At 39.3% G+C, this 13,539-nt stretch overlaps 1 protein-coding gene across 1 annotated transcript in view; it reads right to left on the bottom strand.

The window, feature by feature from the left end:
- Positions 1–13,539, bottom strand: part of ALKAL2 (ALK and LTK ligand 2) — a 114,930-nt gene that overhangs the window by 38,224 nt on the left and 63,167 nt on the right. The window contains exon 5 of the mRNA XM_040348671.1: positions 11,661–11,734. Within this exon, the coding sequence (XP_040204605.1) occupies positions 11,670–11,734 (65 nt within the window). The 3' untranslated portion in view covers positions 11,661–11,669. The remainder of the gene's footprint in view (positions 1–11,660; positions 11,735–13,539) is intronic.

Below are 13,539 nucleotides of genomic sequence, written 5' to 3'. Positions count from 1 at the left end.
AATCACCTGCATTACTGTTGTCGGAAGCCGAAAAAATAATGAATCTTTAATTTGTACATGCTAAACTAGAAGCGCTAGACAAAAATGGATTGGTAAAATTCAATAGCATATGGAAACCCTGGGCCATATACTATACGTCAGACACTTTTGACTCAAGAGTTCTCATGTCATGGTATTGATACCCTTTCATGGATAATAGTGAAATAAAATAAATGAAATCCACCTTTGGAACACCACTACCCTCTCCCTTACCTCCATTAGTTCCCATTTATTAGTAACTTTTTTTATTTATGTATATTTATATCTGTATAATACTTCAACTCCTACAACAGTAAAATTATTATTGCATTTATCTGTATTTCAATGTTGTATCTCATTCTAAGTTGTTGTCATCTGACATACTGTAACTGTTGTAATCTATTACTTTAAAATAAAAACATTATATAAAAAAATAAATAAAAAAAAAAACAGTCACACGCCCCACGTTTTTCTTAGTGGAGAAATACAAGCTTCATTACAATAATTAGCAATCCACTGTTCTTGAAGAAATGACGGAGAACATATTGCTGCATTTAAAATTCCCAAATTGTAATTATAGTCAAATAAAACTTCAGTAGTCAAAACATTTATAAAACCCATAGCAATGTAATTCACAGTTTTGGAAATCACAAAGATGTAGGGAATGAGGCCTGCAACATTAAATACACATATTGTGCCCATTGGCACTTCATGAAGACTGCACTTGCATACCTTTACAAAAAAAAGGGGGTGAAAGTGAGCGCTATTCCAAAAAATATATATAAAAACAAATGTGCACAGGTGCTAGCAAAAACAGGCAATATACTTAGTCCTATAAACGATAATCATATAAAATGTGCAGCGCTATAGTGAGAATGAATAAAGTGCAAGAACATGCAAGAAATGTAAAAAATTAAACAACAATGTTAATGTCCTCTTAAAGGGGTTGTACACTCTTGTGTTTCACCTTAATGCATCCTATGCAATAAGGTGAAAAAACTTCTGACACTGACCGGCCCCCTATCCCCCCTGTTTTACTCACCTGAGCCCGTTTGTTCTCTCAGCAGAATCACACTCTTTCTCTATGCCTGTTGTCTCAGCTCTTGATTGGATAGATTGATAGCAGTGCAGCCATTGGCTCCCGTGCTGTCAATCAATTCCAATGAAGCGGACACCGGGGGTGGGGCAGAGTCCTGCATTCTGTGTGAATGTACAGAGATGCAGGCCTCGGGAGCGCGTCCACACCGGTGTCCACCTTAGGAGAGCCTTCTCCAATGTGGACACTCCATGCAGGAGGAGCTACAAGTGCTGCCGGGGGGTCCCCAGAAGTCGAGGATTGGGGCCACTTTGTGCAAAACGAACTGCACAGTGGAGGTAAGTATGACATGTTTGTTTGTTTTTTTTTAAAGGAGGGATTACAAGTATATCCAATTGCAATACAAAAAATATCTCCAATAGTCCAACTTAATTGATGCCAAAAACTATTCAGCCACTGATGTTAACAGAGGCTTTCCAAAATGAATGACTACACAAGTGCAACAGACTTGCATTGGTATCATAGGGAATTGCTGTGTCTTTCTCCTTTAATTCTTGCTGGTAACACTCAAGATAATGATAATATGACTAAACTCCAAATAATACCAGAAAACAGAAAGAAACATGTATGGTGTAATATTGTTAAAACAAATCTACACCTGGATGAAACATCTTTTCATGCAAGTAGAAGTGCAACCCCGATCATCAGCCTTCACCAGACAGCCCCCTAAGCAATGCACACTCACCAGAAAGGTTCTTTAAAACAGCATGGGTGAGATGGGGGATGTCCACCAGCTCCAATGTCAGGGATCCTTCACATTCTCACAGGGTAGAACTCTGACCATATGTCCCCAAAACATTAAAGGCAATCAAACAAAACCATTGCCACTTGGATCATACATATGGCGGTACGACATGTCGGTTTTATACACGTCATACCTACCTACATACTTTTATAGACCCAACATAAAAGGCTTTAGACTCCAGACAAACAATTGACAGTAGAACTCCACTTATTAAATAATTTCCTCACCTTTCACATCCCATTAATATATTCATAACTGACCCCAGATAACCTGGTAAACTCTTAAAGCTGCCCTGCCTGGCTTGGGCAGCTTAAGTCCCAAGGCATACTGCATGTGCGCAGACATTTTTCCATAGGCCATAATGCAGCAACCATCTACTTGAAGCCTGCAAGCAGATGTCTTCTGAATTAGGGCCTATGGAGCAACAGAGATGCATGCACAGTACACTACAGCACACCGGCTCAGGGAAAAGGACTGGAGCCACCTGAGACGGTGTAGGCTGCAGTCACTTTCATAAGGCTTACATGGGGAGGGCAGGGTGGCAGTTTGTCCCAACTTGTTTTAAAAGTGGAGATGCTATGCACCTCTCAAGTTTGTCAGCAGTTTAGGACTGAAAAAATTACCAAACTGATGCTTTGCCTGAAATACTAATTATCTAATTAATTAGCATGTATTATGATTTAGTACTTGAAATAGAAGCAAAAAAGATCCCCAACTTCACTGAGAAATTACCTGGTTCCTAATTGCCTTTTAAGAACTTTGAAACTTAATTTGCGAACTTGCAAAGTTTTGTGCCACAGTTTCTTCTAGTTGTTTTAGTGAACATGTGAACATCTCAACTTTTCCTTAAAGTGAACCAATAACAGTTCCAGAAAACTGATGGCAGAAAAGCACCAAGTGATTCAGTCTGCCCTTTTTTTGTCTAAGGATAGACCTAAGCTTAAGTCATCAGCTAACAGTTTTTAGGGGAACGGTTTCAAGTCACTTTAGTGTATTTGTATCTGGTGTATGCTATTTCTTATGGACAGTCTATTTAGTCATGTGCTTTGAGCATTTCCATTTCTTCAGACCTGCATTTGTCTTTACTTGGATGACGTTGACTTCACATTGGCCAGTCTGTGCATTAAGTATTATATAAAATGTGGGTAATAGATAAAAGAAACAATGATATTCCTTGGTGGCTCCATAGCACATATTGAGACAGTCAGGCAACAACTCTGCTATCCCACTGGAGTCTAGCAATTCAACTATTTATGAAACTTTAGGATCTGACTTATACTTTCAATACTGTTGTCCAGGCTACAGGAAGGCAACATAAAGTGGAATAACTCATAAGAACCAATCAGATTTCATTGAACCAATCAGATTTCATTATATTTAGGTCAGTGCAGAGATGATTTTTGATCAGCTACTAATGGTTACTGCACTTTATGCTGTTTAATTAAATAAGCCAATGATTTAACACCTAATACTGTTTCACAATAACTGCATATTTAACTTTGGTTACCTGGGTGAAAAACATTAAGACTTCTCAGTAATTACATGCAATGTTATGTTTTGGATTGCCGAGACAAATTGTTTTATATGACATATGGACAAGATTTATGAGAATGAGAAGATCTAATGTATTCCTTTACAGTCGTGAAATATACATTTGATCTCTGGTTAATTGAGGACATTCCCACCAGTGGTGTGGGATGCTTGTGAGGCATTAAGCATGCAGTGTAGTTCTGTAATAGAATATGCAGTGAATCATACCTGGAAGAAGAAGAAAGGTTTGACCCATTTCACCTGTATATGGCCTACAGCTAAAGACTGAAAATCATCAGGTTGTGGGATTATTGATCTTTACTCTTCAGTGTATTGTGCTTATATGCATATTATATTTCCTTTCTTTGCATGAAAATGATTTCTGAACAATATGGGAATAGAGCTGTATCACTGTGACCACACTTTATATGGCTAGTTACATGTATTGGAATACGGCAGACCATTAATTATGAATAGGATGCCAACACACCAACACAGAGTAAAAATCAAAGGTGACCCTTTTTTGGGAATACAGTGCACTACAATATACAGCATGTGTGTTGTGTTGCACTGCCATGAGTTGGCAGCATAGTGTGTTGGGGTGTCCTTCACAATGAATGGCACTGCACCACAGCACTGTTGGAACATATTTTTTCTGCAATGTATTGATGTGAATAGGCCCAAATGAATTGGGATAATCTGAGACACAGATTTACATTTTTTTTAAGACTTACATCTTTTTGTAAAACCCTATACATAATACTTTTTTCTCACTGAAAACCCATAAAGACTCCATTGGAAGCAGCCATATCCAAATCTGAGTGCAACAACCAATTCTGGAGCAGATAAAATAAGGTTATCTGCTAAGTCATCGCCCTTGAGGCATATAGCAAAGTCAGGTAATGGCTGCTTCCCTCTGAGCTTTAACGCAAAGGTTTTCTTTGTGAAAAAGTACCTGTAAACAGAGCTAGCGCTTATTTTTACATCTATATTATGACAAGATGCAATAAGCAGCATTAATATTTACCTTATCTTTAGCTTTATGTAGCACCGTCCTAGATAGGCGCTAGAATGAGGTAAATTTCATTTTGGCTCACTGTGCTTAGTGGAGTTGCACTTTGAATTTAGTTATGGCTCACTGTAGACAGTGTGGCTGTGTTTCATTGTTTTGCTTGTTTCACTTGCGGCAGGTTTGATTGCACCCTTGTTCTAGGACATAGGTGTGGAGCAGGGCAAATTGGCAGCGTGAATAATTGTACAGTCCTGGCCAATCACTGAAGGGTTGCCCAAATGGCTGCTGGGACTCTGTATAGATACTCTTTTTCCTTGTAAGGAGGGTACAGCCTTAAGCCTCGTGCACACGATCAGTTTTCCCATCGGGAAAACTGCCATGACAGCTTGTGGCCGGGAAAACTGGTCGTGTGTATGCTCCATGGCAGTTTTCCCAACAGGAAAACCATCTGCAATTGCGGCGGGAAAAATAAGAACACGTTTCCTTTTTTCCCGCCGGTGTTCCCGGTGGTTTTTAACCTGGCAGTTTTCTATGGGGAAAGCCTGCAAGGGAGCATACACACGGCCAAAGCTCTCATGGCAGTTTTCCTGCCAGGAAAACCAGCCGCATGTAGGGGGAAAAAGCTGCCGATCTGGTTCTCGGGTTTCCCGGCGGAAAAAAGTCACCCAGGGAAACCCGATCGTGTGTACCAGGCATAAGGGGGGCTGCATGCCCCCTTAGGCCATCATGCTATATACCTGTGGGGTGCCAAGGCCGGAAGCTACTGAAAGCTGACTGAGGGGTTATCATTTGAGGATCACAGGAATAAGGTGTTGCATAGATGTTGGAAAGAGACACCAACTTTCCAGGGACATCCGTGAGTGCAGCCTTGTGAGAGAGATCCTAGAGACTGCCACTCCTCTGGTGCTAGAGAGTCAACTGTTTTAGAAAAGGGTACATTGGCTGGAGTCCTGATGAGCTCAGTCCATCTAGTTTTTTGTGAAGAGGCTGTGCTCAAATTACTCAAAGATGAAGCTTTTGTGTCTTTAGCTACAACTACAAAGCCAAGTCCACTGACCGCTTTTACAAAACTTACAGTTCTACAGAAGGCAGTCTAGTGTCTTCACTTTGTACATAGTTCTTTTTGGAGTATCCCACTCAATCCCCTAACCCTACCCAAGTTACATAGAAATAAAAACACCAAAAAGAACACCCCTGGGCTGTTTATTGAGCTGGAGAGAGACTGTGTGCTTGGCTGCTGGGCAATTTCTGAGAAACGGAGCTCTGGGCAAATATCTAGTGGCTACTATGAGGGTAGCGCTACATTTAGAAAGTAAGCATCTATATATTAAAGTTGCGGTGCATTTCAGATTTAAATCTCACAAGTTTTAGGCAGATTCAACATACTAATATTAATTATTATGGAAGATAACTTTTAAAACCACACAAAAATGCATTTATAACACACCTCAACCAATAATGCCAAACAACACAGAGGTGTGAATTTACTCTTACAAACAATTGCAAAAATACGTTTTTTTATATTATTTACAGGATTCTGAAATTAAGTGTTCAGCATGACATCTCTCATTTGTTATGGTACTTTAAGTTAAAGTAGACTGAAAGGCTATAAAAACCAAAGTTTAAAATATTTCCCCCCACTGTTCCTATCAATGCTGCACTGCACTGCATTTACACTGTGATTTCTTACAAACATTATGCAGCATTGATTGGAGCAGTAGGGGGATGATTTGGTTATTTTAGCCTTTACTTCTGCTTTGATAAATATTCTGAATTGTATTTTTTCGAATAAAGAGTGTCCAGTGTATAGTTTACAGTCCAGTGCAAAAAATGATCGCCAACATGTTTTGGGGAGCTTTACTGATCTTCCTTCACGAGGGCTTGTGAAGTTGAAAATTGTGAGAAAGCTGGAATAAGAAAGGGTATCCTGCAGTAGATTTCTCTACCATGTAAGAAATGCCTGCTTTTTTTTTCTGAAGGACCTGCTCTGGTCACCAGCCTAGCATATAGACCCATGACCTGGCAGGCCCTTCAGAGAAAAAAAAATAATAAATGAAAACTGAGCTGGACTGTCAAACACATCTTGCACACTCTTTATTTTACCAAATAAATTAGTCCCATCCTGGAGACCTCCTTTTTGGATCCAACAGATATTAGAGAGCACATCCTTAACTAAAATATCAAGAGATGTTAATATCTACCAAAGTACTAACAAAAATCTCCTTTCATGTTCGGAGCTTTGTCTGTCTTCTGGTCATCCTTTTCCACAACCTCCTGGGTTCCTTGCATGTTTTGCAGGGTCTCCTCTGCTCATTCCTTTGGTTTACTTTTAATTTCAAAGGAATACATATCCCATGGTACGTTGTGGCCTGCAAGACGTGATTCCTGCACTAACTCCGTCTCCTGAAATGCCTGCTTTCAGCATCTCTGTAGTTCAGAAGTAAAGCTCTGTGAAATGTGTGACACAGCAGCTCGTACTCACAAGGCAAAGTGAATATGCGTCACAGAACTAAATGTGTGGGAATCTTCAAAAACAGTTTTCAAACTTTAAGGTCAATGTGATTAATATGAGTAGGATAGAAATAATTGAGAATTAATGGGGCTATTTATATATGATTTTACATTTTGACCATAGATGCACTTTAACCACTTATCTACCAGCCGCCGTCAATTGACGGCAGCATAGTAGCTCAGGTTAGGACGTCATAGGGGGCACCCGCCACCTTCCTTGGCACACGATGCGTGTGGCGAAAAAAATTGACGCACTTTTATTTTGTTTATAGCACAAAAAATAAAAACCGCACAGGCGATCAAATACCACAAAAAGAAAGCTCTATTTGTGGGAAAAAAAGGACGTCAATTTTGTTTGGGAGCCATGTCGCACGACCGCGTAATTGTCAGTTAAAACGACGCAGTGCCGAAAGCTGAAATTTTGCCTGGGCAGGAAGGGGGTATATGTGCACAGTAAGCAATTGGTTAAGCGACTTTATCTTCAGGCACTGGAAATCACCAGTGGAATCAGATGGGTTACAAGTGGCAACACAGCTACTTTTCACTTAGAGCCGGTTCACACAGGGGCGACCTGTCAGGCAACTCAGCCGCCTGACAAGTCGCGGTCCGCTCTATTCAATGGAACCGTTTTAATAGGAGCGACTTAGAAAAAGGTTCCTGTACGACTTTGGGGGCGACTCGGGGCGACTTGCATTGACTTCAATACAGAAGTCATTTTGCAAGTTGCCTCTCAAGTCGTCTTGAGATCGCCTTGCCGAGTCGTCCCCAAAGTCGTGCCGCTTGTGTGTGAACCGGCTCTTATTCAGGTTTTACTTTTATATTATTATAACTAATAATGATAACAATATTAATTAAGTACTACTAAGACCAACACACAAATCATGATGACAATTCTATCTATCTATCTATCTATCTATCTATCTATCTATCTATCTATCTATCTATCTATCTATCTATCTATCTATCTATCTATCTATCTATATATCCCATTATTAAAAGGTTAAACACCTAACAAATATTAAACAGACCAAAGTAGCAATTATCAAGCCATAACACTCTTTGGTGTTAAGAGATGATTCTTTAATTGCAAATCAGGTAAGGTCTCATCAGTCTTGTGGGTGTAGTACATTGACACCAGATCAGTCATGGCATGCTTATGTGCCATCATTCTGGAGTGTCTATAGATTTGGCATCAGTCAAGAAATCTGATATATGCTGCGTCCTCCTATATCTGTCTCAAAATTGTAAAGAAGCGTGGGTGTTTTAAAGATGAACAAAGATTTAGTGCCAGTAATTTGTTTTCACTTTCTTCATCTTCAGTGTTATTTAAGAAAATCAGTCAATTGCTTTCATGGATTCTTACCAGATCCCTCTCTTATACAATGAATTGCCACAATGATATTATCCTAATCAAAAGTAATTATTATTATATTAAACAAAATACAGGAGTGTGACTGCTACTTTTTGTGAACACTAGTTTATCTCTCTTTCATTTTCTTTCTCTCAGGCAGTGTTCAAATGGGGTTTTCACTATATTTATAGATTATTCCAATCCCATGTTGAACATCTTCACTGCTAAGTTCTAGCAATAGAAGCATGTGATTTTGTAAGCTAATAATCATTTTAGTGCAACTCTGTCCAGGCTACAGACATTTATGTTTTTGAACAACAAGCAGTAAGAGGCCTTTTAAACAAGCCCTCAATGACCTCTACGCTATATGTACTGTGAAATAATACAACCTCATAGATTTTCAGGATGCTGAGTACACCCCTTGGCGTTATTCATATATGCAATCGTGGGACCATTTTATGATGACAGGCATGACATTTTATGTGAGTTGTTTTATTGTCTTATGGTTTTTTAAATTAAATATGACAGTAAGGACTATGAGATCCTATATTTTCTGATCCAATTGCAGAGGAATATAGTAGTTGCAGATCTAAAGAATATTAATTCCTGAGGGGGAAGACCAAACAAAGAGGTCTGGGCACATCTATTACCACAGAGGGTGAAAAGATTAAAGCAGGATTACACTGCATCTGAGGACCACAAACCAAACATGCTTGTTCATTAATTTTTAATATTCAAAGCAAATTTTCCCATCCAAACATGTCTCCATGCTTTATTTTGTTAATAAAACACTTTAAAAATGCCCGCAAGCATTTTTAGCTGTGGCCACCTTGAGTAAGGGCAGATGATTGATGTAGCATTTACTGCCTATAATCCATCTACTCTTAGCTCTGGCTTGAAGCCAGGAGAATGTGCTTACTCATAACTAATATCCTCCAGACCCTTTATTAGCTTTGTTGCCCTTCTTTGTACCCCCAAGATTTCCAGTACATCCTTCCTGAGGACTGGTGCCCAGAACTGGACAGCATACTCTAGGTGCAGCCAGACCAGAGTCTTGTAGAGTGGGAGAATTATCGTTTTATCTCTGGAGTTGATCCCCTTTTTAATGCATGCCAATATTTTTGCTTTGTTAGCAGCAGCTTGGCATTGCTGAGGCTATCATATACTAGGACCCCCAGGTCCTTTTCCATCCTAGATGCCCCCAGAGGTTCTCCCCCTGTGAGTAGATTGCATTCATATGTTTGCCACCCAAATGCATTATTTAAAAATGTTCTACATTAGAACTATTTACCTAATTTGCCATGTAGTTGCCCACCCCATTCATTTGTTCAGATCTTCTTGCAAGGTTTCCATATCCCGAAGAGAAGTTATTGCCTTGCTTTGCTTAGTATCGTCCACAAATATAGAAATTGAACTGTTTACCCCATCCTTCAGGTCGTTTATGAACAATTTAAATAGGATTGGTCCCAGCACAGAACCACTACCCACCCCTGACCATTCCCTGAGTACTCCCCATTTATCACCACCCTCTGAACTCACCATTTTTCAATCCATGTACTCACCCTATGGTCCATGCCAACAGACCTTATTTTGTACAGTAAACGTTTATGGGGAAATGTGTCGAATGCTTTTGCAAAATCCAGATACACCACGTCTACGGGCCTTTCTTTATCTAGATGGCAACTCACCTCCTCATAAAAGGTTAATAGATTGGTTTGGCAAGAACGATTCTTCATGAATCCATGCGAATTACTGCTAATGATACCTTTCTCATTACTAAAATCTTGTATATAGTCCCTTACCATCCCTTCCAAGAGCTTGCATACTATTTATGTTACACTAACTGGTCTGTAATTCCCAGCGATGTATTTTGGGCCCTTTTTAAATATTGCCGCAACATTGGCTTTTCTCCAATCAGCTGGTACCATCCCAGTCAGTAGACTGTCAGTAAAAATTAGGAACAATGGTCTGGCAATTACTTGACTGAGTTCCTTAAAGCGGTGGTTCCCCCTTAAAAACAACTTTTTTTTATTCCACTGGCCCCCCACATTACAATCGAATTAAGGCTATTATTTTTTTTTTGCTGCTGTACATACCTTGATACAGCATCTTCACCCGTGCATCCGGGTTGCGAGTCCCGCGGGAGTGGGCGTTCCTCACATGTGTTTGATTGACATTTTTCGGAAAAACGAGCTCCCCCCTGTCGCATCAGCCGCGTCACGGTTGGCGAAAGGAGCCGAACGGCGAGTCGGCGCTATACTGCGCATGCGCATAGCCGTTCGGCTCCTTTCGCCAATCGTGACGCGGCTTACGCGACGGGGGGAGAGCTCGTTTTTGGGAAAAACATCAATCAAACACATGTGAGGAACGCCCACTCCCGCGGGACTCGCAACCCGGATGCACGGGTGAAGATGCTGTATCAAGGTATGTACAGCAGCAAAAAAAAAATAATAGCCTTAATTCGATTGTAATGTGGGGGGCCAGTGGAATAAAAAAAAGTTGTTTTTAAGGGGGAACCACCCCTTTAAGTACCCTTGGATGCAAGCAATCTGGTCCCGGTGATTTATTAATGTTAAGTTTCCCAAGTCTAATTTTAATTCTGTCCTCTATTAACCATGGAGGTGCTTCCTGTAATGTATCATAAGGATCAAAAACTGCAATTTTGGTTACTGAAGCCCCCCCCGATTCCCTTGTGAAGACTAAGAAGAAGAATAAATTCAATACATTCGTTATCTCCCCACCCTTTGTAACCAGATGTTCTTCCTTATTTTTTATGGGACCAATAGTCTGTACTCCCTTTTTTGCTGTTTACATACTTAAATAATTTCTTGGGATTTTTTTTGCTCTCCTCCGCTATGTGTCTTTCTTGTTCTATCTTAGCTGCCCTGATTGCACCCTTACATTTCTTGTTGCATTCTTTATAAAGTCTGAATGCTGATAATGATCCCTCAATCTTGTATTTTTTGAAAGTCTTCTCGTTTGCTTTTATATGCATTTTTACATTGGAGTTAAGCCATCCAGGACTTTTGTTCGCTCTTTTAAATGTATTACCCAATGGGATGCATTGGCTAATGTCCTTATTTAATATGCTCTTAAAGCAAACCCATCTCTCCTCTGTGTTCTTGTTAAGATTATGCAAATACATAATGTCTATAGTCTGGTCACAGGGACATTGCAAGTAAGCATTGTAAGTAAAATTCAATCGTAAGCCTCACCACTGTTTCATGTTTTGTATGCCGATGAGAGGGGAGCTTGAACCAGGCATGTCATGGATCAGGACATATGAGAGACAAGATATCTCCTGTTCACAGACAGCTTGGGTATTATTTAAAACAAATCAGATACTGTACTAAACTGTTAAGTTTACTCAAAAAAAATATACAGAAGGTACACTTACTATAGTGTGTTATCCATCACTACACATCGGACTTACGGCCAATCTGGTAAGGAGTCTTGCACATCTTTTATAATCTGTCATAAAAAAAAGAGATTTTTAAATTCAATTTTATTTACACAAATGTTCTTGTAACCAAGACGACACATCAGCTTTGCCATTACCCGGTAATTTTGAGAAGTGTTTATTAATTCAATTATATAAATTTTAATAATATAAACTGTTTATTTAAAAAATAAATAATCAAATGGTAGAGACTTAAAACATTAAAACACATATTACTTAATTTTCTATTATGTTAGATTTACAGTATATATGGATACAGTATGTATCTTTCTAGGTACCACTAAAGAAGAGAACTGGCAATCAAAGGAGAAAACAGCAGAATACAATGCTGAAATATACAGTATTAATGGTTTTATTTGCAAAAGGATTGTAAATTCTGTTAATTTAATCTTCAAATCACAACAATGCTTCCTATTTTAGGGTCTTCTTCAATACAACAGGTAAATTTGTCTGAACGGGGACTCCCGTGAACTGCACATTTTTTGTCGACATGCATTTCCGTCATTTTAATTGACACCAAGACTCCAGCTTTGGGAATGGGGAGAGCCCAGCAGCTTACTCCCTTCCTCCACTCTCTGCCCAAGCCCATCTTCTTTCACAGACAACTTACGCCAAACTTTGCCAAGGCAGAGGTGCAGTTTGGAAGACCCTTACTACCATTTCTTACTGGGCATACACTCCCAATAAGACCCATCCTATCTTGCTAAATTTAAAAAAAAACTTGAATATTAAATTTCATTATCACTAAAACAACTGCATTCTTCACTAAAATCTATAAGACTGTAACACTTACAAGATTTGAACTAGCTGGTACAGGACCCCTTCTGTCCTTGTAAACAAAGTGACCTGTGCTGGAGATGGAGGGCTCACAAATGCAACACTCCTGCCTATAGTCTTGGTCTGTTCTGCCATACACCACAGATCCTTCACATAGCCTAAAAAACTAACGGACATCTCTCTTTGACAACCCAACCACTGTCCTGTTAAATCTATTGTCTTTGTCCAGAAAACACTACAATAAATCACTCCTAAACATCTTCTCAATGTTGCTGGATCTAGTGTCCCTAGTACGTGGAAACAACAGTCCCCACCTACTGTAGCACAATGGTTTGCCAAAGTGAACGTTATATAACATATGGAGCAACTTACCTCTGCCCTAGGGGATAAGTCTAAGGAACATATGGCTAGATGGCTCCATTTGGATCTATTCCAATTCTCTAATGAATACATCCAGTATAACTAAGCACTCACCTACATCCTACTTTACTCTTCTATACAGTGAAAAGTACCCCCAGCCACCCCTTCTTGTCCTTAACCTCTCCTTTTGTCTCCTTCCCCTCTTCATTATCTTTTTTTTCTCTTCCCCTCCACTCCCCCCCCCCCTTTTTCTCTCTTTACTTAACCTCTCTTCTATTACATTTCCCTATATACACCTATTAAAAAGTAAAAACTTGCTAAACTCTGGACTCTTACATGTCACTAATGCAATATCCTTCCTGAGAGATACAGACTTGCAAACTTACAATTTTAATATTCTAGTGTGACACATATCAACTCACGATTCTTTGCCTAACTTTGTCTATGCATATATCATTGGCTAATTACTAGACATGATGTATCTTGTCAACATGTTAAATCCGGATGTAAGCATTTAAATAAATAAAAGAAAAAGGTAAGCTTTAATGGTTCTGATTATTTTTTATTTTTTTTAATGATTACAAGATTAAATATTTTGTATTTCACGTTTAATATGAGATGCTTTCGTGACATTGTGTTTCCAAGGTGTTCTGGGCTTTTTTTTATAAGATAGCTGGTC

This window comes from Rana temporaria, chromosome 4 (assembly GCF_905171775.1).
Source record: "Rana temporaria chromosome 4, aRanTem1.1, whole genome shotgun sequence".
Lineage (NCBI taxonomy): Eukaryota > Metazoa > Chordata > Amphibia > Anura > Ranidae > Rana > Rana temporaria.
Note: the sequence above shows the minus strand (reverse complement) of the source record. Positions and strands in the feature narration are given on the sequence as shown.